The following is a 27,661-nucleotide window of genomic DNA, read 5'->3' as shown; positions in this document are numbered from 1 at the left end:
AGGAGCTTATGATCACAACTAGTTTACAAGGGGACCAAAAACACTAGAATGATAAAAAGTGAAAGCCAAAAGAGAAGGGGGAAAACAGAGAATTGAGAATGACTAAACATTTCATTAAGAGCTACATTAAAAGTCACTGAATTGCCAAAGTAATTCTGAGGAAAAAGAACAAAGTTGGAGGTATCACACTCCCTAACTTCAAAATATACTACGAAGCTATAGTAACCAAAACAGTATGGTACTGACAGAAAAACAGACACACAGATCAATGGAACAGAATTGAAAGCCCAGAAATAAAACCACACATCTATGAACAGCTAATCTTCAACAAAGGAGCCAAGAACATACATGGAGAAAGGAAAGTCTCTTCAATAAACGGTGTTGCAAAAACTGGACAGTCACATGCAAAAGAATGAAAGTAGACCATTATCTTACTCCATACACAAAGATTAACTCAAAATGGGTTAAAGAATTGAATGTAAGACCTCAAACCATAAAACTCCTAGAAGAAAATACAGGCAGTACATTCCTTGACATCAGTCTCGGTAGTATCTTTTCAAATAACCATGTCTACTTAGGCAAGGGAAACAAAAGAAAAAATAAACAAATGGGACTACATCAGACTAAAAAGTTTCTGCAAGGCAAAGGAAACCATCAACAAAATGAAAAGATAACCCACCAAGTGGGAGAAACTATTTGCAAATCATATATCTGACAAGGCGTTAATTTCCAAAATATATACAGAACTCACACAACTCAGCAACAAAAAAATGAACAACCCAATCAAAAAATGGGCAGAGGATATGAACATTTTTCCAAAGAAGATATAGAGATGGCCAACGGGCACACAAAAAGATGTTGAACATCACCAATTATTAGGAATATGCAAATCAAAACTACAATGAGATATCACCTCACTCCCATCAGAATGGCTATAATTAACAAGACATAAACTAATAAGTGTTGGAGAGGATGTGGAGAAAAGGGAACCCTCATACACTCCTGGTGGGAATGCAAACTGGTTTGGCCACTATGGAAAATAGTACGGATATTTCTCAAAAAACTAAAAATAGAAATACCATATGATCCAGCTATTTCACTACAGGGTATTTATCCAAAGGACATGAAATCAATAATTCAAAAAGATATATGCACCCTTATGTTCATCACAGCATTAGTCACAATAGCCAAAATGTGGAGGCAACCCAAGTGCCCATCAATGATGAATGGATAAAGAAGATGTGGGGTACATACACACACACACACACACACACACACACACACACAGAATGGAACACTACTCAGCCATAAAAACGACAAAATTGTGACATGCACAATAACATGGATGGACCCTAAGGGTATTATGCTGAGCAAAATAAGTCAGACAGAGAAAGACAAACACCATATGATTTCACTCATATGTGGAAGATAACACACAGATAAGGAAAATAGATCAGTGGTTACCAGAGAAGGGGGTAGGGAGAGGGTAAAAGGGATAAAGGGGCACATATTTACAGTGATGGATAAAAACTACACTGTTGGTGATGAACATGATACAGTTGATACAGAAACTGAAACATAGTGACGTACCTGAAACTTACACAATGTTCTAAGCCAATATGACCCCAATAAAATAATTTTTGAAAAAACTTGAAACTGTATAAATGTCTTTTAGTAAGGATTGATTAAATAAATCATGATATGTTTGTACAAAAGAATACTATCTACCTGTTAAAAATGGTGATATAGATGTATATTTGTTACCATTAAAAGAGGTCCATCATATTTAACAAGGTAAGAACAGGAAGTTAGAAGCGTTTCATATCTCCAAAGTCTTGGAAAATAACAATATATTAATGGAAATTAGCCATGGGTGGTGTGTTTCACTTTCTAAACGATTTTTATATTATCTATATTTTTTTGCAATGTTTAAGTATTACTTTAATAATCCAAGAAAAATAATAAACTATTTCTTTAAAAAAAACCACCATATTGTATACTTTAAAAGGGTGAATTTTATGGTACATGAATTATTATCTCAATAAAGCTCTTAGAAAAACTATATTAAAAATCAAGAGTGTTGTCATAAATATATTTCAATTGAGGGGCTGGCCCAGTGGCGCAGCGGTTAAGTGCACATGTTCTGCTTCGACAGCCCAGGGTTCAAGGGTTCAGATCCCTGGTGTGGACATGGCACCGCTTGGCAAGCCAGGCTGTGGTAGGCGTCCCACATACAAAGTAAAGGAAGATGGGCACAGATGTTAGCTCAGGGCCAGTCTTCCTCAGCAAAAAAAGGAGGATTGGCAGCAGTTAGCTCAGGGCTAATCTTCCTCAAAAAAAAAAAAAAATATATATATATATATATATATATATATATATATTTCTATTGCAAAGCAATCTTAGTTTTCACAGAGGAAGAATGGACTTTGTTATAACTTTTACCTTCTATAAAATTTTGAGACCCCTTTCTTCCTCAACTATGTGATCCTTTAGAGTTTTGCATTTTTAAGTTATTTATATAAAACATGTTTTTAAAAAAGAAAATAAAATGAGCTATTAAAATAGAGCACCTTATCCTCTAATCCAGTTAAAAATATGGATTCCAACACTCAGCCTGGCTTGGGAACTATGAGTCCAATCTTTTGTCTCAGTGCCAGTTAACCTCTTCTGGTCCTGCCCGCCTTCCCTTTCCTCACTTCCCAGCTGTGAAGAGCCCTGTGCAGGACATAGACTACTGAGGTCTCAGCTAATGCAAGGATGCTTCTCATCCCAAAGTAACAGAGCTGCATGGTTACTCCTTCAATTTAAAAAAAAACAAGTCCCATCTTACGTTTGAACTAATATTATGTAGGGAAAAAAAATAACAAGACTAACTTGGTTTCTTAAATTCCTGAAAAGAATGCAGTGAGACCAAAGCTGGAACTCAGAATTAGCATCGGGATCCAAATTGTTCTACCCTCCTGGAATACTGGATGCAAATCACAGCTCTTGTGAATACAGTGTAAGAAATCCAGTGATTTGCGTACACAAGAAACTGGAAACCAGTTTTATACCAAGAAATGATCATTATGGGAGCTAAAAAAAAAAAAAAAAGAGTTCACGTATTGAGTTCTCATTCTATGCCAAATACTCAGCCACAAGCTTCACATGTAAGATTGCCTTTAATTCTCACAACAGCATATGAGCTAGGTACTATTCTCTTTTTTTTAGGAAGATTAGCCCTGCACTAACATCTGCCACCAATCCTCCTCTTTTTGCTGAGGAAGATTGGCCCTGAGCTAACATCTGTGCCCATCCTCCTCTATTTTACATGTGGGATGCCTGCCACAGCATGGCTTGATAAGTGGTGCCTAGGTCCACATCCGTGACCCAAATCAGCAAACCCAGGGCCGCTCAAGCAGAGCACATGAACTTAGCCACTATGCCACCAGGCTGGCCCCAGAGCTGGGTACTATTCCTATTCCCACTTGATGAATGTAAAAACTCAGGAGTAGAGAAGTTAAACGCATGCCAAGTTTGCACAGTCTAATTCCAGGTCCTCTAACTCTCAGTCACTATCACATAATGCTTTTTTAAAAAAGAAAACTATCAGGGACTTGTTTTACTAAAAATTAAGACTTATTCTAAAACCACAGTAGATTCTTCAGTAGTAAAGTAATACACAAACACACAAAAAATCATGAAGAAACGGGTCAATATGGATAACATCAAAACTCTTTTTTCAATGTTACAACAAAAGTTATCACAAGAATAAATAGATAAGCCACAACACTTTTTAAAAGTATTTGCAACAGAGAAACCCAATAATAGAAAAGAATCCATAACATATTTTAAATGCCCATATACCAATAAGCAAAAGACAAATATCCTACAAGAAAAATGGGGAAAGTATAGGATTAGCCCATTCAGAGGAAGAAATATAAATCACCAAGGTGATCTACCTCATCAGTCATCCGGAAAAATGGTAGGTCAAATAACCAGACACCATTTCACACCCATAAGATTGCTAGACATTTAAAAGTCTTACGATTTCAAATGATGATGAAGATGGGGATACTCAAATTCTCATGTTCTGCTGGTGGAGTGTAAATTGGTATACCACTGTGTGATCTGGCAATATGTAGAGAAGCTGAAAAGGTGAAAACTCTGAGAATCAACAACTTCACTTCTAAATATATGCCCAACAGAAATACATGCACATGTGTATATCAATGGCACACACTGCTTATAACAGCAAAAAATTGGAAACAATCTATAAATGCCATTAATGGGAAAATAAATAAATAAATGGTGGTAGGTTTATAAAATAGAAAGCCAGAGAGCAACAAAAAGGAATTAATTCAATTATTTTACCTGTATCAACATAAGAGATTGAAAATCAATGTTGAGAAGTGGCAAAAGGATATATACAATACCCAATATGAACATTTAAAAAAAACACACAAAACTAATACATATTGTTTATGGATAAATATTTATGTAATAAAAGTATAAAAACAAAGCCAGGAAAGATGCACATCAATTTCAAGATAATTTCCTTTGGGAAGGAAGGGAAAATGGCAAGGCAGGAGAGCATCAAATGTATATCTACACATAAACATATATGTGTGTATATATATGTACATATATATGTATATATGTGTGTATATACATATGTAAACATCTATAATGTTTATCTCTTAAAAAAAAACTACTAAATTTTTTTGACTCTGGGTGATGAGTACAAGAGTGTCTGTCACATTATTCTACCTTTTTTGTATGTTTAAACTATTTCAAAAAATAAGCTTTTAAAAATTAAAAAAAGTAATAAAAGTTGTCCTAGAGAGATTTTCACAAGCACCTTCATATGGTCAATTTCATTGATGCCACATAACAGCTAAGGGTTGAGTAACACAATGGTAGAGCTGTCTCTAATAGCGTTGCCAGGAAAACTACAAGAAACAAAATTAATGGCTGGAAGCTACAAGGAGGCACACATCAACTCAGGCTTCTAAAAACCTTTTTAACCAGGGCTGCCCAAAGCAAGAGCTGCCTCACAGGTATTGAGCTCACCTGTCAGGAATCCTGAAGGGCAATTTCTAAAACTATGGGTCAGATCACGACCCAGGAGAGGACTCTAAAATCATTTTAGTGCACCATGGCCAGGATTCTTTAGACAATGACGTGGAACAGAGTAGAATGAAAGTATTTTACTACATGTATTAAGGATAAGTATTATTTCATGACACACTTGTTTTAATATTTGGTGTGTGTGTGTTTTCACAGGTTCACACAAAATCTTTTACACAAATATTCATAGTAGCATTATACATAATTCCCAAAAAGTAGAAACCACCCAAATCTCTGTCAAGATGAATGGATAAATAATGGAATATTATCCAGCAATAAAAAGGAATGAAGTAATAATGCATGCCACAACATGGATGAATCTTGAAAACATTATCCTAAGTGAAAGAAGCCAGTCACAAAAGATCATATAGTGTATGATTCCATTTATATGAAACGTCTAGAATAGGCCAATCTATAGAGGCAGGAAGTAGATTAGTGGTTGCCTAGGTCTCAGGGTGGGGGTAGGCTGCAAGAGAGAGTTTGGGGAATGTGTGTGGGGTTTCTTTTTCTTTCCTTTTTTTTTTTTTTTTAAGATTGGCACCTGAGCTAACATCTGCTGCCAACCTTTTTCTCCTTCTCCTTCTTCCTCCCCTTCCCCTCCTCCTCCTCCTCTTCTTCTTCTCCCCAAAGCTCCCCAGTATACAGTCGTATATTTTAGTTGCAGGTCCTTCCAGTTGTGCTATGTGGGACACCGTCTCAACATGGCCTGATGAGCAGTCCGCACCCAGGATCCAAACCGGAGAAACCCTGGGCTGCAGAAGCGGAGCCGCGAACTTAACCACTCGGCCATGGGGCAGGCCCCTGAGGTTTCTTTTCAAGGTGATGAAAATGTTTTAAAATTCACAGTGGTGGCGTTTGTGCACACGATCTGTAGAGTCTGTCCGCGGGGCCCACCCTTTCTTGGCCATCGTAGAACGAGCATATAGTTGTGTATTTTTAGTTGTGAGTCCTTCTAGTTGTGGCATGTGGGACGCCACCTCAGCGTGGTCTGGCGAGCGGTGCCATGTCCACGCCCAGGATCTGAACCAGCAAAACCCTGGGCCGCTGAAGCGGAGCACGAACTTAATCACTTTGCCACCGGGCCAACCCCTGTGTGTGGTTTTTTAATGTGAAAATATTTTTAAAACTTTATGTAGATAAGCTTTTTGTACTATGTAGGACCTCTCCTCTTAAAAATGAGTCAAATGAGGAGGTTCTCGTCAAGATGGCTCTGTGAGCAGACATTGAACTCGCCTCCCCCCACAAACACAACCAGGTTACAACAATTTTAGGAAGAAATGCCCTGGATTGAAAACTGAAAACTGGAGAAAAAGAACCCCCACAACAAGGGACAGTCCTGATGAAAGCAGAAGAGGCAGTAACTCCGGCCGGAGAGGAAAAAAGCCACCTTGGGGAGCAGTGGAGCTTCTCAGCTGGCCAGGCAGGAGCCAACCTAAGGTACACAGCCCTCCCTGGAGGAGTGAGGTCCGGAGCGGGGGCAATACTGCTATAACCATCCTTCGGACTCAGCCCAACTGAGAGGGGGGTCTTACTGTCTGGCTTTGCTGGCTATTAACTGCAGGGAGGACACCCCAGAAAAGCTATTGGCCGAAAGCCAAAAAGATCCAGGTCTTAAAGGGCCCACGCACAAACTCGCTCATTGCAGCAACCTCAAATCACCAGAGAGAAGGCTGACTGTCCTTTGGTGAAACGAGACTCACCTGGTGGGCTCTGGGGGTCATCTTGGTGAGAGGAGGATCCTCTCCTGAGACTGAGACATTGGTGGGGGCCGTTGTTCTGAGCTGGTTCAGGCGTGCTGATACGGACACAGGTGGGGGCCATTGAGGTGCCTCCCTTGGGCTGTTAGCCCAGGGGTCTGCCACACCCACTAGAGCACAGATTTAATCCAGTTCAGCCAGGGCAGGCAACCCTCCGTAGGGACTGGCTCCACCTAACAGCAAGCCCTTAGGATACTTTTCAGCCTGCATTGACTGAGTGCCTTGATCCTCTACAGGCAGGCAAAGGTGTCTGCCTCTGTGGGGCAGGGCTTGTGTGAGGACCAGGTGAACTGTGGGGGGCATTGGGGCAGAGGTGGGGGTCTCTGCAGTGTGGCGGTGGGGTATGCTCCAGGGGGTTGAGAAGTGTGCACGGACCAGGACTGTGCTGACAGTGTATGTGGTCCAGAGGGGGGTGAGGCTTATCAGTGGCAGAAGTCTTGTGTTTCACAAATAGCCATAAAAAGGATCAGTCCCACCTTCCAAAGCCTGAAACAACTGAGTGCCTCCATGCCAAGGGCTAGCCCAACTCAGCTGCACTCCTAAGAGAACTGACATCAGCCTTGTTGGCCTCAGGCCTATCACAACTGTATGCCCCTGAGCCCAGCAACCAGCTACACTGGGTAGCAACCAAATTAAGAGGACAATTGCAATAAGAGTGTGCTAATAGGCGGGACCAAGATGACGGAGTGAGTGGTCTTCTTTGTCTCTCCCCCGTCGAATCTACAACTGATTGGACATTCACCGATTAACAAAGGATATCCAGACAGCATCTCAAGACACCTAAGAGTCTCGTGCTACTATACATCGGAAGGTGGACAGACTTCCCCCCAGGAGGAGGTAGAAATAGGTGAAAACTCTCCAACCCCCAACACCCAACTCCCGGACAGCCTAGTTCCTTCAGGAGGCTCTCTTCCAGTGAACTCCCCCATAGCATCGCCACACACTAAGGGCGGGAGTATGCACTCACCAGCAGAGCAACAGTGGAAACAGGTGACAACACCCCTACTCAAGCCCCCCGCATTACACCTAAGCCCAGGGGGAATCCCCAGGGTCCCGCACCCACCATCAGGGAAGGCCTCCACTGGCCATTAGCAAGGAGGCCCCGCCCAGAATCCAGAACAAAGGGAAGCTCCCGGTGGGCGGATTCCCTGGCACGGCACCAGACTGCAAGCTGCTGCTGGGCCCAAGGTCTCCGGCACACGGGTCAGTGCAGGGGGCGCCCGGACTTCCTGTGGACGTGCTTGGGGACACGGTTGAGGTCCAGCGCCCGGCTCTGTGGCCGGGGGGGAGGCTCCGGGGTTGCGCACCTCCCCGGCAGGGAAAGCCTCTGCTCGCCATTAGCAGGGAGGCCATGCCCAGAATCCAGGAAAAAGGGAAGCTCCCGGTGGGCGGATTCCCTGGCATGGCACCAGGCCGCAAGCTGCTGCTGTGCCCACGGTCTCCGGCACATGGTTCGGTGCAGGGGGCACCCGGACTTCCCGTGGACGTGCTTGGGGACAGGGTTGGAGCTCCAACACACGGTTCTGTGGCCTGCAGGGATGCTCAAGGGTCCCGCACCCCCCCCCCAGCAGGGAGGGCCTCTGCTCACCATTAGCAGGGAGGCCCCACCCAGCATTTGGAACACCAGGAAGCTCCCTAGAGCAGAATTCCCCACAAGGCAGCAGCTTACAAGCCACCACCAGGCCCACAGACTCTGGCTGTGTCGCAGATGAGGCAAGGGGCTCCCAGAGATCCCGTGAGAGTGAAGCGGGCAGAGTGGAGCTCCGGTGAAATGGCTACATAGCCCATGGGGGAACTCCAGGTTCCTACAGCAGCCTCAGCAAAAGCCTCTGCACAGCACTAGTGGAGAGGTCCTGACTGGCAATCGTAAGGCGGGAAGGCCCTGGGGCAAAAGTAGCACAGCTAGGTGAGCTAACGACAGACTGCAGAAGATACCCATAGCTCTGCTGGGACCTATAGTGGACAAGTGTGGTCTTGTGGGCTCTGTTAGGGACAAAGCGGTGATTATAGGTGATTCTGCTCCTGGCTGCTGGGAAAGCCCACAACACCAGTGCAGACGACAAGGAGGGAGTGCGTCTAAGTGGGCTGCAACAGTAGGCACCAGCAGCCTGAGGCCCCCTTGCGATTGCCCCCACAACCGACGAGGGACCCCACAGGACCACTGTGACTATGAGGAGGGGTCCAGGTCCAGTTAGTAACAGCTGACAGGGTTCCTGGTTGGTGCAGTCTAAACAGCTGCCCCCCCCCCCAACACCAGTCGCAACAAGTGGAAGCAGCGACTAAACTCTATCTCTATGCGGAGGCACAAATCCACGCCATCAAGCAGTATGAAAAAATATATTAAATCTGCAGGCTCACCTCAATAAGCAAGAAAAATCTTACATAAACAACCTCAAATGACACCTAACAGAATTAGAAAAAGAAGAACAAACAAAGCCAAAAGTCAGGACAATGAGGGAAATAATAAAAATTAGAGCAGAAATAAATGATATTGAAACAAAAAGACAGCAGAAAGGATCAATGAAACAAAGAGTTGGTTCTTTGAAAAAATTAACAAAATCGACAAACCCTTAGCCAGACTCACTAAAAAAAAAGAGAGAAGTCTCAAATAAATAAAATAAGAAATGAGAGAGGAGAAATCACAACAGATACCGAAGAAATACAAAGGGTCATAAGAGAATACTATGAAAAACTATATGCCAACAAATTGAACAACCTAGAAGAAATGGATAAATTCCTAGACTCACACAACCTACCCAAACTGAATCAGGAAGAAATAGAGAATCTGAATAGACCAATCACAAGTAAAGAAATAGAAACAGTAATCAAAAACCTCCCCTAAAATAAGAGCCCAGGACCAGACGGCTTCTCTGGAGAATTCTACCAAACATTCAAAGAAGACTTAATACCTATCCTTCTCAAACTATTCCAGAAAATAGAGGAAGATGGAGCACTCCCTAATACATTCTATGAAGCCAACATCACCCTGAAGCCCAAACATGACAAGGACAACACAAAGAAGGAAAACTACAGGCCAATATCACTGATGAACATAGATGCAAAAATCCTCAACAAAATTTTGGCAAACCAAATACAGCAATATATCAAAAAGATTATACACCATGATCAAGTGGGATTTATAGCAGGGACACAGGGATGGTTCAACATCCGCAAGTCAATCAACGTGATTCACTACATTAACAAAACGAGAAAGAAAAACCACATGATCATCTCAATAGATACAGAGAAAGCATTCAACAAGATCCAACATGCATTTATGATAAAAACCCTCAATAAAATAGGTATAGAAGGAAAGTACCTCAACATAATAAAGGCCATATATGACAAACCCACAGCCAACATCATACTCAACGGACAAAAACTAATACCCATCCCTCTCAGAACAGGAACAAGACAAGGGTGCCCACTTTCACCACTCTTATTCAACATAGTACTGGAGGTTTTGGCCAGAGCAATTCGGCAGGAAAAAGAAATAAAAGGAATCCAAATAGGCAACGAAGAAGTAAAACTCTCGCTGTGTGCAGACAACATGATCTTATATATAGAAAACCCCAAAGAATCCATAGAAAAACCTTAGAAACAATCAACAACTACAGCAAAGTTGCAGGGTATAAAATCAACATACATAAATCAGTAGCATTTCTATATGCTAACAATGAACTAACAGAAAAAGATCTCAAGGACTCAATCCCATTCACGATCGCAACAAAAAGAATAAAATACCTTGGGATAAATTTAACCAAGGAAGTGAAAGATCTATACAACGAAAACTACAAGACCTTCTTGAAAGAAATCGACGATGACATAAAGAGATGGAAAGACATTCCATGTACATGGATTGGAAGAACAAACATAGTTAAAATGTCCCTACCACCTAAAGCAATCTACAGATTCAATGCTATCCCAATCAGAATTCCAATGTCATTCTTTACAGAAATTGAACAAAGAATCCTAAAATTCATATGGGGCAACAAAAGACCCCGAATTGCTAAAGCAATCCTGAGAAAGAAGAACAAAGCTGGAGGCATCACAATCCCTGACTTCAAAACATACTACAAAGCTACAGTAATCAAAACAGCATGGTACTGGTACAAAAACAGATGCACAGATCAATGGAACAGAATTGAAAGCCCAGAAATAAAACCACACATCTATGGACAGCTAATCTTTGACAAAGGAGCTGAGGGCCTACAATGGAGGAAAGAAAGTCTCTTCAACAAATGGTGCTGGGAAAACTGGACAGCCACATGTAAAAGAATGAAAATCAACCATTCTTCTTCACCATTTACTAAAATAAACTCAAAATGGATCAAAGACCTAAAGATTAGGCCTGAAACAATAAGTCTTCTAGAAGAGAATATCGGCGGTACACTCTTTGACATCAGCTTCAAAAGAATCCTTTTGGACACCATAACCCCTCACATGAGAGAAACAATAGAAAGAATAAACAAATGGGACTTCATCAGACTAAAGAGCTTCTTCAAGGCAAGGGAAAACAGGATTGAAACAAAACAACAGCCCACTAATTGGGAAAAAATATTCACAAGTTATTTATCCAATAAAGGGTTAATCTCCATAATATACAAAGAACCCACACAACTCAACAATAAAAAATCAAACAACCCAATTACAAAATGGGCAGGGGACATGAACAGACATTTCTCCAAAGAAGATATATGGATGGCCAATAGACACATGAAAAGATGCTCATCATCACTAATCATCAGGGAAATGCAAATCAAAACTACACTAAGATATCACCTTACACCTGTTAGAATGGCAAAAATATCCAAAACTAAGAGTGACAAATGTTGGAGAGGCTGTGGAGAAAAGGGAACCCTCATACACTGTTGGTGGGAATGCAAACTGGTGCAGCCACTATGGAAAACAGTATGGAAATTCCTCAAAAAGTTAAGTATAGAAATACCTTATGACCCAGCCATCCCACTACTGGGTATCTAGCCTGAGAACCTGAAATCAGCAATTCCGAAAGTTCCATGCACCCCTATGTTCATTGCAGCATTATTCACAATAGCCAAGTCATGGAACCAACCTAAGTGCCCAGCAACTGATGATTGGATATAGATGTGGTATATATACATATAATGGAATACTACTCAGCCATAAAAAAGGACAAAGTCGTCCCATTCACAACAACATGGATAGACCTTGAGGGTATTATGTTGAGTGAAATAAGCCAGACAGAGAAAGATTAACTCTGTATGACTTTGTCCATGTTAACATATGGACAAAGAGAACTGATCGGTGGTTGCCAGGGGAAAGGGGGGTGGGGGGAGGGCACTAGGGGTGAAGTGATGTACCTACAACATGACTAATAATGATGTACAACTGTAATTTCACAAGGATGTTAACTTTCATAACCTTAATTAAAAAAAATCTAAAAAAAAAAAATGAGACGTAAAAAAAAATTGACAGTGGTGATGGTTGCACAACTGTTTGAATATACTAATAAACTTTGAATTGTACACTATTGTTAAATGGGTGAATTCTATGGTATGCAAATTATATTTTAATAAAGCGCTTATAAAAATACACATATAATTAAAATATGAATTATTTTGCTCCTGAGATTATACTAGGTCAGCTGAGGTCAGGAAAACTGTTAAGGAGTTCGTGTCTGTGAGCCAGCTACTTGATCTCAATATTTTGATTTGGGGCCTCCTCTCCATCACAAGTCCTTACTTTCTTTTCTGATCTTCATTACTCTCGGATCCTTCATTCACACTAAAATATAAATGCTTGAAACAGTTCAGAGTGGAATCCCTTCCTGGGGTCTCTACTTACACTCAAGCGACTATTATCTAGTGATATTTTTTCTGATTTAAATTACATACGCTGATCTTTTTTTTTTTTTTTAAGATTTTATTTTTTCCTTTTTCTCCCCAAAGCCCCCCAGTACATAGTTGTATATTCTTCGTTGTGGGTCCTTCTAGTTGTGGCATGTGGGACGCTGCCTCAGCGTGGTTTGATGAGCAGTGCCATGTCCACACCCAGGATTCAAACCAACGAAACACTGGGCCACCTGCAGCGGAGCGCATGAACTTAACCCCACATACGCTGATCTCTTAGCGGCATGGAGGTTTCATGGAGTAATAGTGCTACGTGGGTAACATCTACTGCCTAAGAAATAAAGTAAGTAAATATTTTATATTAACTTATTAGACCACAAAAGGGAGGTAAAAATTGGGGGAAAAAATTAAAATAAAACAAAATATTTAAAGATTATCTGGGGCTAAGCTATAAAAAGAAAAAAAGAGAAAAGAGGATATCCTTAGTTCAAAACCACCGTTAAAAAAATCAAAACTCCAAGAACAAATATCAAGGGAACTCCTTGGCTGAATATGTCATATGAGTTCAGATCCATCATAAATACTATATGTCACTCTCCCAGAAGACATACATCATTGTCTTAAAGAAAATGCAGCTCCAGGCAATAAATGGCAAAGTCTGGTGAATAAAGTCACACACAAAGGTTAAATAGATTGGATGTATCTTTGTTGAGAGACATGGGGCTATAAACTGACAGGAATGATGTCGTCACAGTGATTAAAGCAGCCAAGAGACAGCAAGGCAGCTGTATGTGGTAGAATGTCAGTATGCCAATCATTGTCCAAGTTCCTGCCACTTTCTCTAGTGTTCTCTCTCCTTACTATCATGGCCCTCCCTTTCCTAATAAACTCTGCCTCAAATTTGAAGCAAGAGGGAAAGCTATTTCAGTTCAGATACTCACAGCGATGGGAACCTCACAGAACCTGGGCATGCTGTATACAAGGTGGCTCTGTTGGGCCGGCAAAAATATATACAGGGGAAGGGGAAGAAAGAGGTCAGAGATAAGGTATAAATGTGGAAGGAAGCCCATGCTACTCTCCAACCCATGCCAACAAAAGATTTTAATAATCAGAGGACAGAAATAGCATTAACTATTGGAAATACATCAAAAGTAATAAAATCAGTAACATAAATGGTCACAGCACTTTTTTCTGCATCTTTGAGACAGAAAAGTGAAACAAAGGCAGACCATAAATATTTGCTGAGCATCAGCTACACATCAGGGACAGTGTTAAGCAGTGAACAAACAATGGTGAATATGACTGACAAAGTTCCAGCCCAAAAATACAGTCTATCTCATGGGGACTTCTTCCACTAACACACCCAAGTCATCGGTGCTCCATACCCCTTCACCAACACTCACATAAGCAAGAACAATTTTATGCCAAGCCTACGAGGCAAGTTTTACTTTTGTATAGCTGGAAAAGTGCCTCGTCACTCCTTAATACTAAATCTGAATCCTGTAGCAGTGTAGCAATGTATCACTCTGGAAGACTTTGAGAAGAGATACGCTCAGCAAGTGTTGGGGGTGGACTGAGCACATAATTCAGTTTAAATCCAGGGGATTATGAACAAGGAGAACAAGGAGAGTGATTTTAGGAAGGTGATTATTCCAGCAGTAAAGAGCAGAAAGGACACTTCAATCCACATCCAAAGAAGAGAATGAGTGAGGGACAATTTAAGGAGAACAAAAGAAACACAGAAAAAGGAAAAATCACACACAAAAAAATAGGTTTAAGGGTAAGTAGTAAAATGAAAGTTTGTTGAACTGTAACACATCTCCAAATCGCAAAAGAAGTAAGTCTAGCAATGTGCGGCAGGGATGGTTCCCAACAGCAAACGTAAATAACCTTTCAGAGGCTTGTTTTTACTTTAGTTGCTAAGAGAAAAAGAGGAACTTGACAGAAATAGAGTGGGGGAAAATTACAAAATAAACCAAGAGTCACAGAAAAAGTGAATAGAGCAAGGATATGTCCACAGGAAAACAACAAATGGAAAGAGGCAATAAGAAAGTGACAGAACCTGACTTGAGAGAAGAGGAAAGAAAGAGATGAAGAGAAAAAGAGAAGAAATAATTGACCAGAGGAACTCTGATACAACAGGGGTCTGGCGGCATAAGAATGGAACAGGGCTCTCTGTAAGTCACGGCATCAATGATTTCATGCAGTCAACATTTGCTTGTGGAGCACTTGCTAGGTGTAAGGCTCTGTGCTCAATGCTGGGAAGAAATAAAAATGATAAGGATGCATGCTTTCACTCCATGTTTTTCGATACAATTATATTAAATAAAATAATTTTTACCCCCTTACCCTACGACAACTGTAAACTTCATGATTTCATAATCAGAACCTTTAAGAAATGTTCTAAACAACTCATTAATCAATGGCCTCAGGTAGATTTCATATTAAATTGGTTGTTATGAATTAATTCTACTTTCCCTTCATTAATTTTGAGAGAATATTGTCTACGTAAGATCATTAAGAATTATAAGGACATCATGCTAAACCTACTTCATAAATTAAATTAAAAGAGAATTCTCAGTATCTCAGCACCAATATCTTTCCCCCTTTTACAACCTAGAGGATCCTGAGAAGCAACAAAAATTGCTATACACCATGGTTTGAAATAGCCCTATCTCTAGAAACTTACCCAGAAAGAAACGGCTTCACCTTTCGTGACCGCAATGAACACTACTTGAATTTTGCCTACCTTCTTACCAATCAATATCTGTCCAAGTTTTAAGAAATGTTTTTGAGGAAATAAGTTTGAAAAAACCAATGTACTACTTATAGCTAAACCAGCTGTACAAGATCACAAAATGTAAGAAGAATTTTGCAGTCCTAAATCAAAACTTTCATCCTCTTCAATAATGTTTCAGTTTCTATCAAAGTCAATAAAATTCTTCCTAAAGAATGATGGCTTAGCTCTTCAGCATAATGATAAATTTGTAAATGCATCTGTAAAAAAAATTCCCATTCTTCTTATTAAACATTTACCTACATTTTCTTGGAAAGCACATCAAAGTAGTCCTAACTATTTGCTGAACTGCAGGTAATACCAAACTCACCTTGAAAATAACCCACTATTATGGCAAATGGAGACTGACACCAAAATTATTCATCTCAATAAGAACAAATTTTCCAGATTCCCACATGCAAGGACTCTTCACCCATTAACATACATTTATTTAACACATACCACACGCTATTCAAAATGAGACATGCTCATTTGCTGCACACTAGTTGTGATTTTTCAAAGCATCAACTCTTGCATGAGTTAGGAAATCAATCTTTAAGTGAGCCCCATCTCCCGACGCAGGAGAGGCACAGCATCTAAGGTCTGAATGAGAAGAACAATGGGCTTCCTAAAGCCCTCTCCCACTAGCCTGCAGATCTTTAGAAAAGACCAATGAAAAATAAGATGGAGGAGAAGGCGGAGGAGGAAGAGGAAGGAAGGAAGAATAAGGAATAAAGAAGAAGAAGAAGAGGTGCAGGAATAAGAAGAGGAGGAAGAGGAGAAGGGGGAGCAGGAGGAGAAGAAATAGTTCTTCCCTCTAAACCAGACACTTAAAGCTCATGGAGGTTCGATAAAAACAATCCCGGGGCCATCAGAGGACGTCCAGCTGAAAAACACAAGGTTCCTTTTAAAAACACAACACCCGGACCCAGAGTGCAGCCAACCACTAAAACGGGGATGGCTGAGATTAAAAACTCAGAAAGTGCCTCAGACTCTTTCAGCAGCTCTCTCTAGTTGAGCCGGGAGGATACTGGACTGATCTGACACAGTGGAGCCCCAGTATCTTCTCCCTATAACTGATTTCTGATTTCCCTAAGCCTCCCCTTCCCCCACAGCCTGCTCCTCCCCATGTTCTGATGACCCTAGATCACTCTTCAGCCAACTGCTCTTCCAACCTACCCTAGACTAATATCACATACATAACCTTGACTGCTACCTATGCCCACTGAGGATCCACAGCTGGGTTCCTGGCCAGGCCCCTGACAGGATACCCTAAAGGTATTAAAAATCCAGTAGGGAATTCGTGGAAATCTACAGAAGCAGGTTCTGCAAAGTAGTAGCCATTTCTGCAGCATCTTGCTATCTCGTTCAAAGAAAAACCACTTAGAAAGAAGCTTGAGCTATGACCAGGAGTAGCAAATTGTACCAGCCTGACTCCAACATCCTGATTTCACTAGTGAAGGAAATGAAGGCAATTTCTCCCAACAAGCCTTACTTAAAAGGCAAGTTGAAAATAAAAATAAGAAGAATAGCAACTGACTAACTAGAAGTAAAAGGCTAGAGACGTGAGTCAGTGTCGAGTAGAATGAGTGACCTAAGAAGACTGTCGGCCTGCAGTTCTCCTGCCTCGGAGAGAAAATTTTAAAAACACTTGCAAAATGTGAGCTGTTGAGGCCTCTCTTCAGGAAATCATCATCGATTTCCCATCTTCAAAAAGTTATCTCATGTTCTTGAGAAAAAAAAATGAAACAAAAGGGCAACTATTGCTAGGTGCTAAAATCCTCTGGTATAAAACTAATTTTTAAAAAGGAGAAGAAAAATGTTGATTTACCCTTACTGATAGATAAGATTCTGAAAAATCTCTTCAATACAAACAAACAGATTGCAGGGAGTAGGGTGGGGGTGTTAAGTTCTTTATTCCTTCTCTTGCCAGTTATGACTGCTGATATTTCTGGATCATGGTACAGAATTTTTTATCTTATTTTCAAAATCAAGTTATATATAATAATCTGTTCTAGGGAACACAAAACAGATTTCTATCTTAAAAACAACTCAAATGATAAAATCAGAAATAAAGGACAGCTAGGAGTATAAAGCTAGAAGTCTAAAATCATTTTTTATATATGAAGTATTTATATTTTTAAAAATACAGCACGTTGAGCTTTACTTTAATTATGTGTAAAATAACTGTAATGATCCGAAGGGGATATAAATTCAATAATTAAAGACTAAAAATTATTCATGCATTCATCTTTTATACCCTACCTTGTTCCAAAAAGGATTTCAGGATGTTTATATGGACACTTACAATACAATTTTTAAGTAGATGAAGAAACTGGGGGAAAACAAAAACTCATTACTTCAATAAATATTTATTAAACACCTACTCTGTGCCAGGCACTGTTCTAGGCAGCAGAGACATGTGGTGAACAGACATGATCACTACTCTCATACAGTTTACATGCTAGTGATGGGATCCTGGGAAAAAACAATAAACAAGTCCACTATTAAAAAAAAATGTCACATTCTTACAAGTGCTAGAAAGACAACAGCGTAATGTGATGTGATAAGGAGGGGGCTGGGGTAGGACTACTTTAGAAAAGTGGACAGAGGAAATCTCTCTGAGATTACTTTTCTTTAAGCCTGAATGTTTATTTTAATCTAAGTATAACATACATAGGAAAACGTGCACAGACCTGACTTCCCAGATTGATAAATTATCAGGAGTCAAGAGACATTTCAGATGACTTTCGGCCAAAATGGGGATGATGAGAAGGAGCACGCTAATGAGCTGGGATGAAGCTGCTATGAAAACTCACGCCGTGACTTTCGCTTTGGAGGAGAGCACAACTTGCCTCTAAACTTCTGGCATCCAGCTCAGGAAAGGAAACACAGGTACGACAAATCTCTCCTCTTGGTCCTGACGAGACACTATGTATAATGTTCTTCGAGACTTCGATTAACATTGTAACTGGTTTCTCAGGAATATTTCTTACCGTGTCCTTCAAAATATCCTTTAGAAAAAGCCTGGTAGGTGATTGAAGAGGTTAGGGAAGTGACTGAGAAAACTGACACCAATTCAGATAACAAACTCTCTTGTGACTAACTTAAATCCAAAGAGATTTAAGAAAAAATCTCTTAAATTTTAAGAACACATAGAGTTCCCTGACCCTTGGTGCAAATTGGAATCCACTAGGGAGATTTTTTTTAAATACCCCACCCCAGAATCTCTGGAGGTGAAGCCAGTACACTGTGGAGCAATAGAAGATAATTCTCCATACATAGTTTCTTTCAAGCGAATTTCTGGCAGATTAAACTCCAACAAGTACTCAGAGTGCAAATATTCTCTACTGCCATTTAGATGCAGATTCAGATATTCCCATCTGGTTAAAAGAATATTTGAGATAGAAGCAGAAATTATACCCATTTCTAGAAATGAAGACATTTCTAACAAGCGCTAACATGACATCAACTCATCCCTGAAAGAAGTTAGGGAGGGAGGAGACCTGGGTAGGGCCAAGGGTTTCTTAAAGAAAGGTTAGGCTCATTCCAACACAGAGATGAACGAGTAACCCTCATGTTAAATAAGCAGGAAAGATTACAAAAGGATTATTTTATGTGGATCTCTAAGATTTTCCTTGAGAATTCTTTTCCCAATTCTACTACTTATTAGCTGTGTGACCTTGGGCAGGTTAATTAGCTTCCTTAAGCCTCAGTTTCCTTACCTATAAATGGGTATAATGATAATATCTACCTCATAATGAGAGATAATGCATTAAATCAGCACAGTGTCTAGTACGTGGTAAAAATTCAACAACTATGAATTCTTATTTTCCAATTCTTTCCCTCAATATGTGCTTTCTAGTGCTTTTATTACCAAAGCACTAAATGTTCCCAGAAGCTATCATTTCAGTTATCACTGATTACCTCTCTCTTTCACCTGAATGCTTCGGCATTTGGGACTCGGAAGCTACTTGTTCTACAAGTCACAAAAGATATTTTGTATCTTTTCTTTTGGAGAAGGATATATGAATACAGATCCCTGTTTAGCATTTACTGTTTCTGTTTTATGAAACTTTGACCACAAAAGAGCAGATATAATTTTGGCATTGACTGTTGAATACCAAAATCTTTGATTTATAAAGAAAGATTATAACAATCAGTGCACATATCCAGTTCCAAAACAAACAAAACACACATCCTTCAAGAGGCATTTTTCACCTTTTAAATGTTAAATATCTTTATATATTCCATTGTCATTCTCAAGTTAGCAGAAATGAAGCATTCCTGTTGTGTTCTGCAAGCTTCTTCTTACTACATAACTTAAAAAAATATTTTCAAGTGCTCCAAGAAATATATAGTTCCAATGGGAAAGAAGTAAGAAATCTTTGACCCCAGTGCCATTGAAAGAGATCTAAAGAAATGCTGGTAGCCTCTTACCATAAGGCCAGCAGCACAGTGAGTAAGCACACAGGCAGCGAGATGGAGCCAAAGTGTCTGGGTTTAAATCCCCTCTCAGCTACCTACCAGCTTTGATATTTTGCAGCCGGTAAGTATTACTTATCACATGATTCTTGTGAGGATGCAATGAGTTAATGGCCATCAGGTGCTCAGAAAACTGTTCGGCACATAAAAAGTAACCACAGAAGTTACTGTATATTAAGTATTTTAACATATACTTTAACACATATAACACTACTGTAAGTACTTCTCTCTTTTCCTGACTTCTCTGTCCTTCCTCCTTCTCACCAGTCTCCTCAATGCCTCTTCCTCTTCTCTCTCCTCCTCTTTTATTAACATCTTTTTCCCCTTTGGGGGTTATCCATGAGACTTAATAATGAAATTCGGCCCTACCTGATCCCCACAGGAACTATTGAGTACTGCTGACCTTAGAGAGTCCTGCTCTCCATGCGTTATGACAAGAAAGCAGGCCTCCGTCCACCACTTTTAAGAGAGGCTCTGGTAGTCAAAAACGATAGAACACTTTGGCATTCTTTGAAATATGAGAAAGCAAATAAAACTAAGAACAATTTTTATCAACCCATAAGCTATTAGAATCATTCATAGTTTTCCATGTGTAGCTGTAAAAAAGTGATGAAATACAGGTTCTTTTTGTGAACAGTAAAATCATTAGGCAGAATTTCAAAGATGTGCAAAAGAAAAATATACAAATTGAGATCTCACAGAGTAAAAACAAGACAATTCTGAATTTCATTTTCTTTTAACTGTTTAATTGCAAGAGAAGAAGGTTGGTAAAAGGATTTAAAAAATGCTAGGAAATGTCTCTTTCCTATTTATAGCAGCAGAGCAAGTTTTGATGGGTGGCAAAACTACAATATTGAGCTACTTAGGTTTAACAAATGCACATTAGGAAAAATAAAATGCTTGTACTATCCTTGCAAAGTACTTCTAAAGCTGTAATTGCTAGGAGGCCATTTGCACGAGGGAAGCAGCATTGCAGACAATTTACCGTCAAGCTGACTCAGGGCACCCAAGTGAAACAGCACAATTTTAACTACAGCTCATCTATGCTTAGGCATACGTATACATATATTCATAAAAATGGAGCACATCTACTCTTTGCCATCTTGCTACCATCTTGCATTTTCCCCATTCATTGGTGATTATGGAAACTATGATAAATTGCAGATCTACGTTCTTGGCACCTGACTGACTACTTGAGAAGCTACACCACTTTCCAGGGAAAGAGAGAGAGAAATAAGTAGCCCCTCTACTCACTGACAACAAAGACTTCTGGCAACAAGAAATTCCTGCTATTTATAGAGAAATGTAATCACCGGGTAAAAAACAAATTATTGAAAATTTATGGGGTGATCACACAAGGAAATACACCACTAAATAATCTATCTTTGATGCTACAGTAAATCTGTCATGCCAAAAAGGGGTAACCATTAAGGTGCTTATTCTTCAAAATAGCAATTAGGTGACTATCAGTAAGAAACCATCAGTCAGACTCAGTAGGTGATATCTTACCCATATGACTGTCCAGTTAAAATTATGTTTTATCTTTTTATCTGCAAACATACAATTCCTTCAGCACAGATAATTTCAAGTCAGAAGAATGAAAGAAAGACTGAATATTCTAATTCTGAGTGCTATTTTACAGGACTGAAATTACTTCAGACTAGGCAGACAACCTTAAGGATAGCAAGGTTACCCACAATCAAATATGATTTCTTTGACTATCATTTCTAGGACTTTATGGCATAATAAACTTTCATTATGGGCCCATCATCCCACTTGGGATAAAAATAAAGTGTGCATTCAAGGAACTGACCTGTAGTAAAGAAATCTTTTACAATATGGACTCGTATCAACAGAATTATTTCACATCAATCAAATTGCCAGTATTTCCACGTAACAAAAATGAAAATTTCTTCCAAAAACATAAGTGTTCTGTTCGATTGAGTGATGAAAACAGAAACAAGGACACACTAAGGGTAAAATTAAAGTGTTTTATATTGTTTTATATCATCATAGTTCTTGCGGGCTTTCTGAAACATTAAGTAATATGTTGCTAGTTTCCTTACTCCAGGGCAATGGCTTGATCTTACTAGGTGACAAGTAACTCCTGAATTAGATTAGATGACCTACAAGGTCTCTTCCTCTCTAGGACTGTCAGGTCCACTTTGTTATGTAAATTTGGACAATTTGTAACTTACTTCTGGGAATGTGTTAAATTCAGGAATTTAGGACACAATTTTGCATTAAAGAGATGTTACAAAATTTCTAAATAGCACTCAAACAGCCTGAGGGACTTTATGTTATTTAACAAAAACTCGTATAGTACTTACAATGTACCCAGCCTTGTTCTAAGTGCTTTAAAAATATAAACTCATTTATACAGTATTTTCAGTATACTTAGGAACTAAATTCTTATGAAGCTTAACGAGTACGTGAATTGGCATTTACCAATGAGTTAAAGTGAACAACCACATTCATTTACTCTTTCAAATTAAAATTATTCATTCTAACAATAGGATTACCCCACAATAACATGAATCTGGTTAATCACTTCTCCTTACTTAAATCCTTAGATTGCCTTTAAGACAAAGCCCAAATTCCTCAGCAAATCCTGAAGATGCTGCAGCATCTACTCTCCACCTTCCTGTTTTCTCTCATCTGTCCCTTAAAGCCTAACTATTTGCAGTTAACAAAATGTGGTCCTGACTCCCACACACCTATGTACTTGCCGCCCCTTCAGTTTGATATGGCCACTCCTCCCTTTACTCTAGCCAATTCCTACTCTCAAAACACAGCTCAGACAGCACCTCCCCCTGAGAGCCCACCCTGACTGCTCACCTGTAAAGTACTAGGTCTCCTCTGCTTCCACAGCTCTCTGTGATCATCTCCAGAAAATCACACAGAAAGGCAGAGTGTAACTGCCTGTTCTCTCATCTATCTTCCTACTTGTCTGTAAATTCCCTAAATGCCAGAACTGTGTCTTTTTATCTCTAAATCCCCAGGGTCTTGCACAAAAATTGGTACACAGTAGGAGCTCAAGTAAATAAATGTCTTTAAATAGCAAATCAATAAATGAATATATAAGTTTTGTGAGCTGATAGAAAATCATCCTAATTTTACTTCTGAAGTAGAAAGGAAGTTGAAAAAATATCTATGGGTAGCTACGATGCCATAAATTATATCTATTTGATTACCAAAGAAACAAGAATGGCCAGATACAATTAACTTACATTTTCAGGTCCAATGATAGCTCTGAAGGAAACCAGAAATGCCAAAATGCAGGAAGACTTTTAGTTTCCTAGTTGTAGAAAAAGTTGACATAGGGCAACTAGGTCTTTACAACTCTAACTGCCAGATTCAGTCCTATGGTCAATGGTTTCTATCTGTGGTTTAAGGAGCATGGCAAACGGCAACAGCTCTCCAGGTGATCCAGACATCCAACAAGACGTACTGTGTGTACCTTATACTGTGCCAGGCACCGAGAGAATTTCTCCTAAAAATTACTTTGATGACAAGACAGTATCTTCACTTTCACGTCCGACTCGAATTAATAATCTATCATGAAGTTTAACCTATATCCTACCAATTCATTCTCACCTCACAGAAGGCCAGAGCCATTCTTCTCAATTGTGAGGTTTATTGCTGCAGAAAGGGGAAGCTGCATGGGCCCAAGGTATCTTCTGCCCCAAGTGGAGAGGCCTGTGAACCAAAAAACTGCAGAAGTGCTGCTCCATAAGTGGAGAGAAAAAAAGGAGGGCTGGCCTATGTTCCAAAAGTGGTAGTCTTTCACCAACACAGAGAAGGACAGAAGGTACCTGAGGGCATTACCAGCATGACGCAGGGATTCAGACTTTCCAGGTTCAATCCTGCAGTTTTCTTTTTTCTCTACTTCCATCTGTCTCCCTTCCTCTCTGAGAAAGTCTTTCTGATTTGTTTTAAAGCACTGGCCAAATCAGCAAAAATTTAGACTGCAGGAAACCCTACAGATGAAAGACTCCCTGTCTCCAATGAATAAATTGCAAGGAAAAGAACAAGGAAATGGAGGGGGAAACTATGCATCAGACAGATTTGACAACCAAAAAACAAACTAACTGTAGTCTATGGACATTATTTGGATCTCAGATCAAAGAAACTTAAATATATATTTATTATATTTATATATATTTAATAATTTATATATTATTATTTTAACATATTTATATATTTAATATTTAATATATTTTATACACTAGCCACAATAATATCATACATGTTTAAAAGAATCCTTATCTCTTAGAAGTACGCAATGAAATTTTTTTATGAATGAAATGATAAGATTTGCTTCAAAATAATACAGAAAGGGGAAGAAAATAGGTAGGATACAGATAAAACAAGACTGGCTATGAGTTGATAATTGTTGAAGCTGGGAGCTCATTGTAATATTCCATCTAGTTTTGTGTGTGTTTGAACTTCTTTATAATCAAAGGTTGTAAATAGGTGTGAGAATATTCCTCCACAAAAACAATCATAATTTATTGAAAAATAAGAGCGGAAACTGTGTGCCCTGCTTCTTCAGTTTTACTATAGAAACAAAGTTGAAATAGAAAAGAAAAATGGGTATTTACCAGAAGTTAATTTAAATAATAGAATCCTTCATTAAGGCTTAGAACATTAGATTTTCTACTACAATAATCTAACTTTGATGGATACTGCTGTAGCCCTTTAAATTAATTTCTATCTTATATTAAAATTTTAACGACTAAGCATTTGGTTTAGTTGCAAATTAGTAGAAGTACAGATTTAAATAGTATGTTTCTATTTTTACATATTTTACACATACCGATAAATTAGTATAACTATCACATCACCAAGATACATCTTAAAGTATTAATGAATGAATATATTTATACATGTGAAAATGTTCAGCCTGACTTTGCTTTAGTGAAGTTTAAAAAATTTTCAACTACATGAAAGAATTCTGTCTCAATATATACTTACATGTGAGTAAACTAGTTGTCGAGTTAATTACATAAATACAAAAAATGTTTACAAAGTCCCAAAATATTTACTGAAATTAACCAGTAAGTTCAAAATAATTTTCAGGCATATCTGTGGACGTGTGATATTATCTAAATATGGGTAAATGGTAAGCAGATTTTTTTAAAACAATTTATAAAGGCCCAATAAGCAACACAGTCCTAATAACACCAAGAGGGCTGCTACCAACGAAGAAAGTGGGGAGGGGGACGCCTCTTCTGGAAGGTGGCGGTGATTGGGTACATCTCCGGGGTCCAGCTTAAGTGAGCTGAGAACCTCGAAGTTTAGCTTATTTTTACGACTTGAGTTTAGTTAGGGATGTCAAGGCTGGTTTTTCCAATTTTTCTACAGTACCAATCTTGGTTTAAATCACTTATAAAGTCTTCTCTTTGAGGATTAAAACAACCACCACCACAACAACCATAATGATGATGCAAATCCTGCCCAAATATTACATCCCTTCTTGCCTATGCCTGGCTCTTGCTTGACGGAGGTGACAGGGTCTTCGCCCCTTCGCTCAGGTGGCCGTACTGCTGGAGGCATCCCGCACAACCTCCTCTTGAGCAAAGCCCCCGGCCTATGTTTCTTTGGGGGTCTCGTCCCCCTTTTCCCTTCTTTTTGGCACAGGGAGCGCCATGCATGGCTCGCGTTAGGATTGAGCTCATTTCACCGAAGACATTGCATCTCCAGGGCAACCGAGAGCAAACAGGCGGTCAAGATGGGCCGAGCTGCACCGAGGACCACCCCCAAGACCGCGCCCCTCACCTGCCCGCCGCCGGGGTCGCTCCGCACCCGCGTGTCGAGCGCGTCGTGCCCAGTTTCGTCTTCGCCGCCCGAGCGGTAGAGGAGCCGGAGTGGCACGATGCTCTGGCGCTCCAGGAAGCGGTTTTCGTTCCTCCTTTCCAGCTCCGTCAACGAGGCGTCTCCTCCAGGCAGGAAGGGGTCAAGGAGGGAGAGGGGAGAAAAGGCGAATATAAGGACCCCGACCCACACTCGTCAGTCCTGCGGTCCGACGTCTCCTCTATGAAAATCCCACCGCCCCCTCCCTCCTGGACCCCATCTGGGAAGGACGCAGACACACCAGCCCAAGAGCCTTGGACCAGCTCATCTGAGAGCATCCAGGATCGGGGCCCAGCAGCAGAGCACCCCTTTTCTCTTCTCCGTATTCCTCTTTTTCAGAAGAAACAAAACCCAGGCATTCGACCAAAGGTTCCTAAGGATTCCGCGCGCCCCCACGCATGTATTTTTGCTTCACTTCTCACCGCGCTTGTAGATAAAAAAAAAATCTCCCCGCGCACTGGGGAAATGGGGATGCCCCTTTTCAATGCTCTCGAGGGCTGCAAAGATTCCCGGGAAATGGTACGTCCCGAAGCCAGAGAGGGTGGCGAACTTACCTGCCCGGCCGCAGCGCGCCGGGGGGCAGCTCCCCAGGGCGCAGAGCAGCAAGAAGGGCACGGACGCAGCCGCCGCCGCCCGCATGGTGCTCCGGTCAAGCGCCTCGCTGGAGACGCTCACCTCCTCGGGCGCCGGCAGCCGGCTCCGGCTCCCTCGCCCCGCGCCCCGCGCCCCGCGCTCGCCTCGGCCGCCCCCCCGAGCCCCGGCCGGTGCTGCAGCGGCCCTGGCGCTGCAGCCTCCGCCGCGGCGCTGCCTCAGTGCTGCATTGTGCTCCGCGGGCGCTTCCGCTGGCGGGGGGAGCGAGCGAGTGCTGCATTGGGCGGTTGGCTGTAGCTAAGTGGTTTCTAGCGCCTCCCACCTCATCCCCTGGCGGAGGCTCTGGCGGGCGACGAGCGCTCGGCAGGGAGCGAGCGCCTGGTGCACTCGCCCCCTCGCGCGGGCAGGGGCGCGCGCAGGAGGGTCCGCTGGGAAATGTAGTTCTCTCTCCGCGTCCCGCTCGACTCCACGACGGCGCGGACTGTCGCGACCTCGTGACTGTGAGGTCCTCTGCAGCATGAAGACTGGAGAGAGGAAAAGGGCGAAAGAAAGAGAGGTCATCGCTGGCACACCTCCTGGCATCGAAGATAGCCAACTGCGCCGCTGCGGGAGCCGGTGTTCGCCCACTTCATCCGCAAAGATCTGTAATACTAATATTTCCCACAAATTTTGTAGTTACTTAAATTATTGTCAGGGAATCATACCCTCAAGAGTGCATGGTAAGTTAATTATTCAACAGATATTGATGAGGACCTACTGTGTGCCCGGTGGTGACTAAGTGCAGGGGACACAGCCGTGCACTACAGAAGCGTAAGAGGCACCTGCTTGCCGATACAGTTGAGTAAACACCGTTGTTTTGTTTTGTTTTGTTTTGTTTTACAATACAGTGTGGAAAATGTCCTGGTAATGCCTAGAGGAGGGTCACTAACCCAGCCACGGGGAAGTCAAGGGAGAACCTGCTGTAGAAGGTCTACGCAGACGCTTGAATGTCGTCCAACTCCCCAGGATCTTTCTGTTCTTTCTCTAATGTCTGCCTGCCTCAAACCTGCGTTTGAAACCAGACTTGGGGATCTCTGCTTTCTCAGGCTGCTTATTCCATTTTTCTCTAATTCCAAATGGTAGAAATTCTTGAGGATAAGACAATAATAAAATAATTATCAACAAAATTAACACGTGTGATACAGTACAGTTTTTCAGAGGTCACATGTATTGTCAGTTGAACCTTAGGTCAACAATTTGGTAAGTATTATTCCCAT

The 27,661-nt window shown here is 40.8% G+C and overlaps 1 protein-coding gene across 28 annotated transcripts in view; it reads right to left on the bottom strand.

The window, feature by feature from the left end:
* Window positions 1-26,681, bottom strand: part of ADAM22 (ADAM metallopeptidase domain 22) — a 246,726-nt gene extending 220,045 nt beyond the window's left edge. For 9 of the 28 annotated variants that reach the window (XM_070265620.1, XM_023639119.2, XM_023639121.2 and 6 more), the window contains exons 1-2: window positions 26,369-26,551; window positions 25,740-25,900 (exon numbers count right to left, since the gene is read on the bottom strand). In XM_070265620.1, the coding sequence (XP_070121721.1) occupies window positions 25,740-25,900; window positions 26,369-26,453 (246 nt within the window). In that variant the 5' untranslated portion in view covers window positions 26,454-26,551. Of the gene's footprint in view, window positions 1-25,739; window positions 25,901-26,055; window positions 26,108-26,368 lie in introns of those variants that run through there. The other 19 variants (XM_023639122.2, XM_023639124.2, XM_023639125.2 and 16 more) reach the window with 7 other exon arrangements.
* Window positions 26,682-27,661: the final 980 nt, after the last annotated feature.

Source organism: Equus caballus, chromosome 4, assembly GCF_041296265.1.
Source record: "Equus caballus isolate H_3958 breed thoroughbred chromosome 4, TB-T2T, whole genome shotgun sequence".
Taxonomy (NCBI): domain Eukaryota; kingdom Metazoa; phylum Chordata; class Mammalia; order Perissodactyla; family Equidae; genus Equus; species Equus caballus.
The sequence above is the reverse complement of the archived record's forward strand: the minus strand, read 5'-3'. Positions and strand labels throughout refer to the sequence as shown.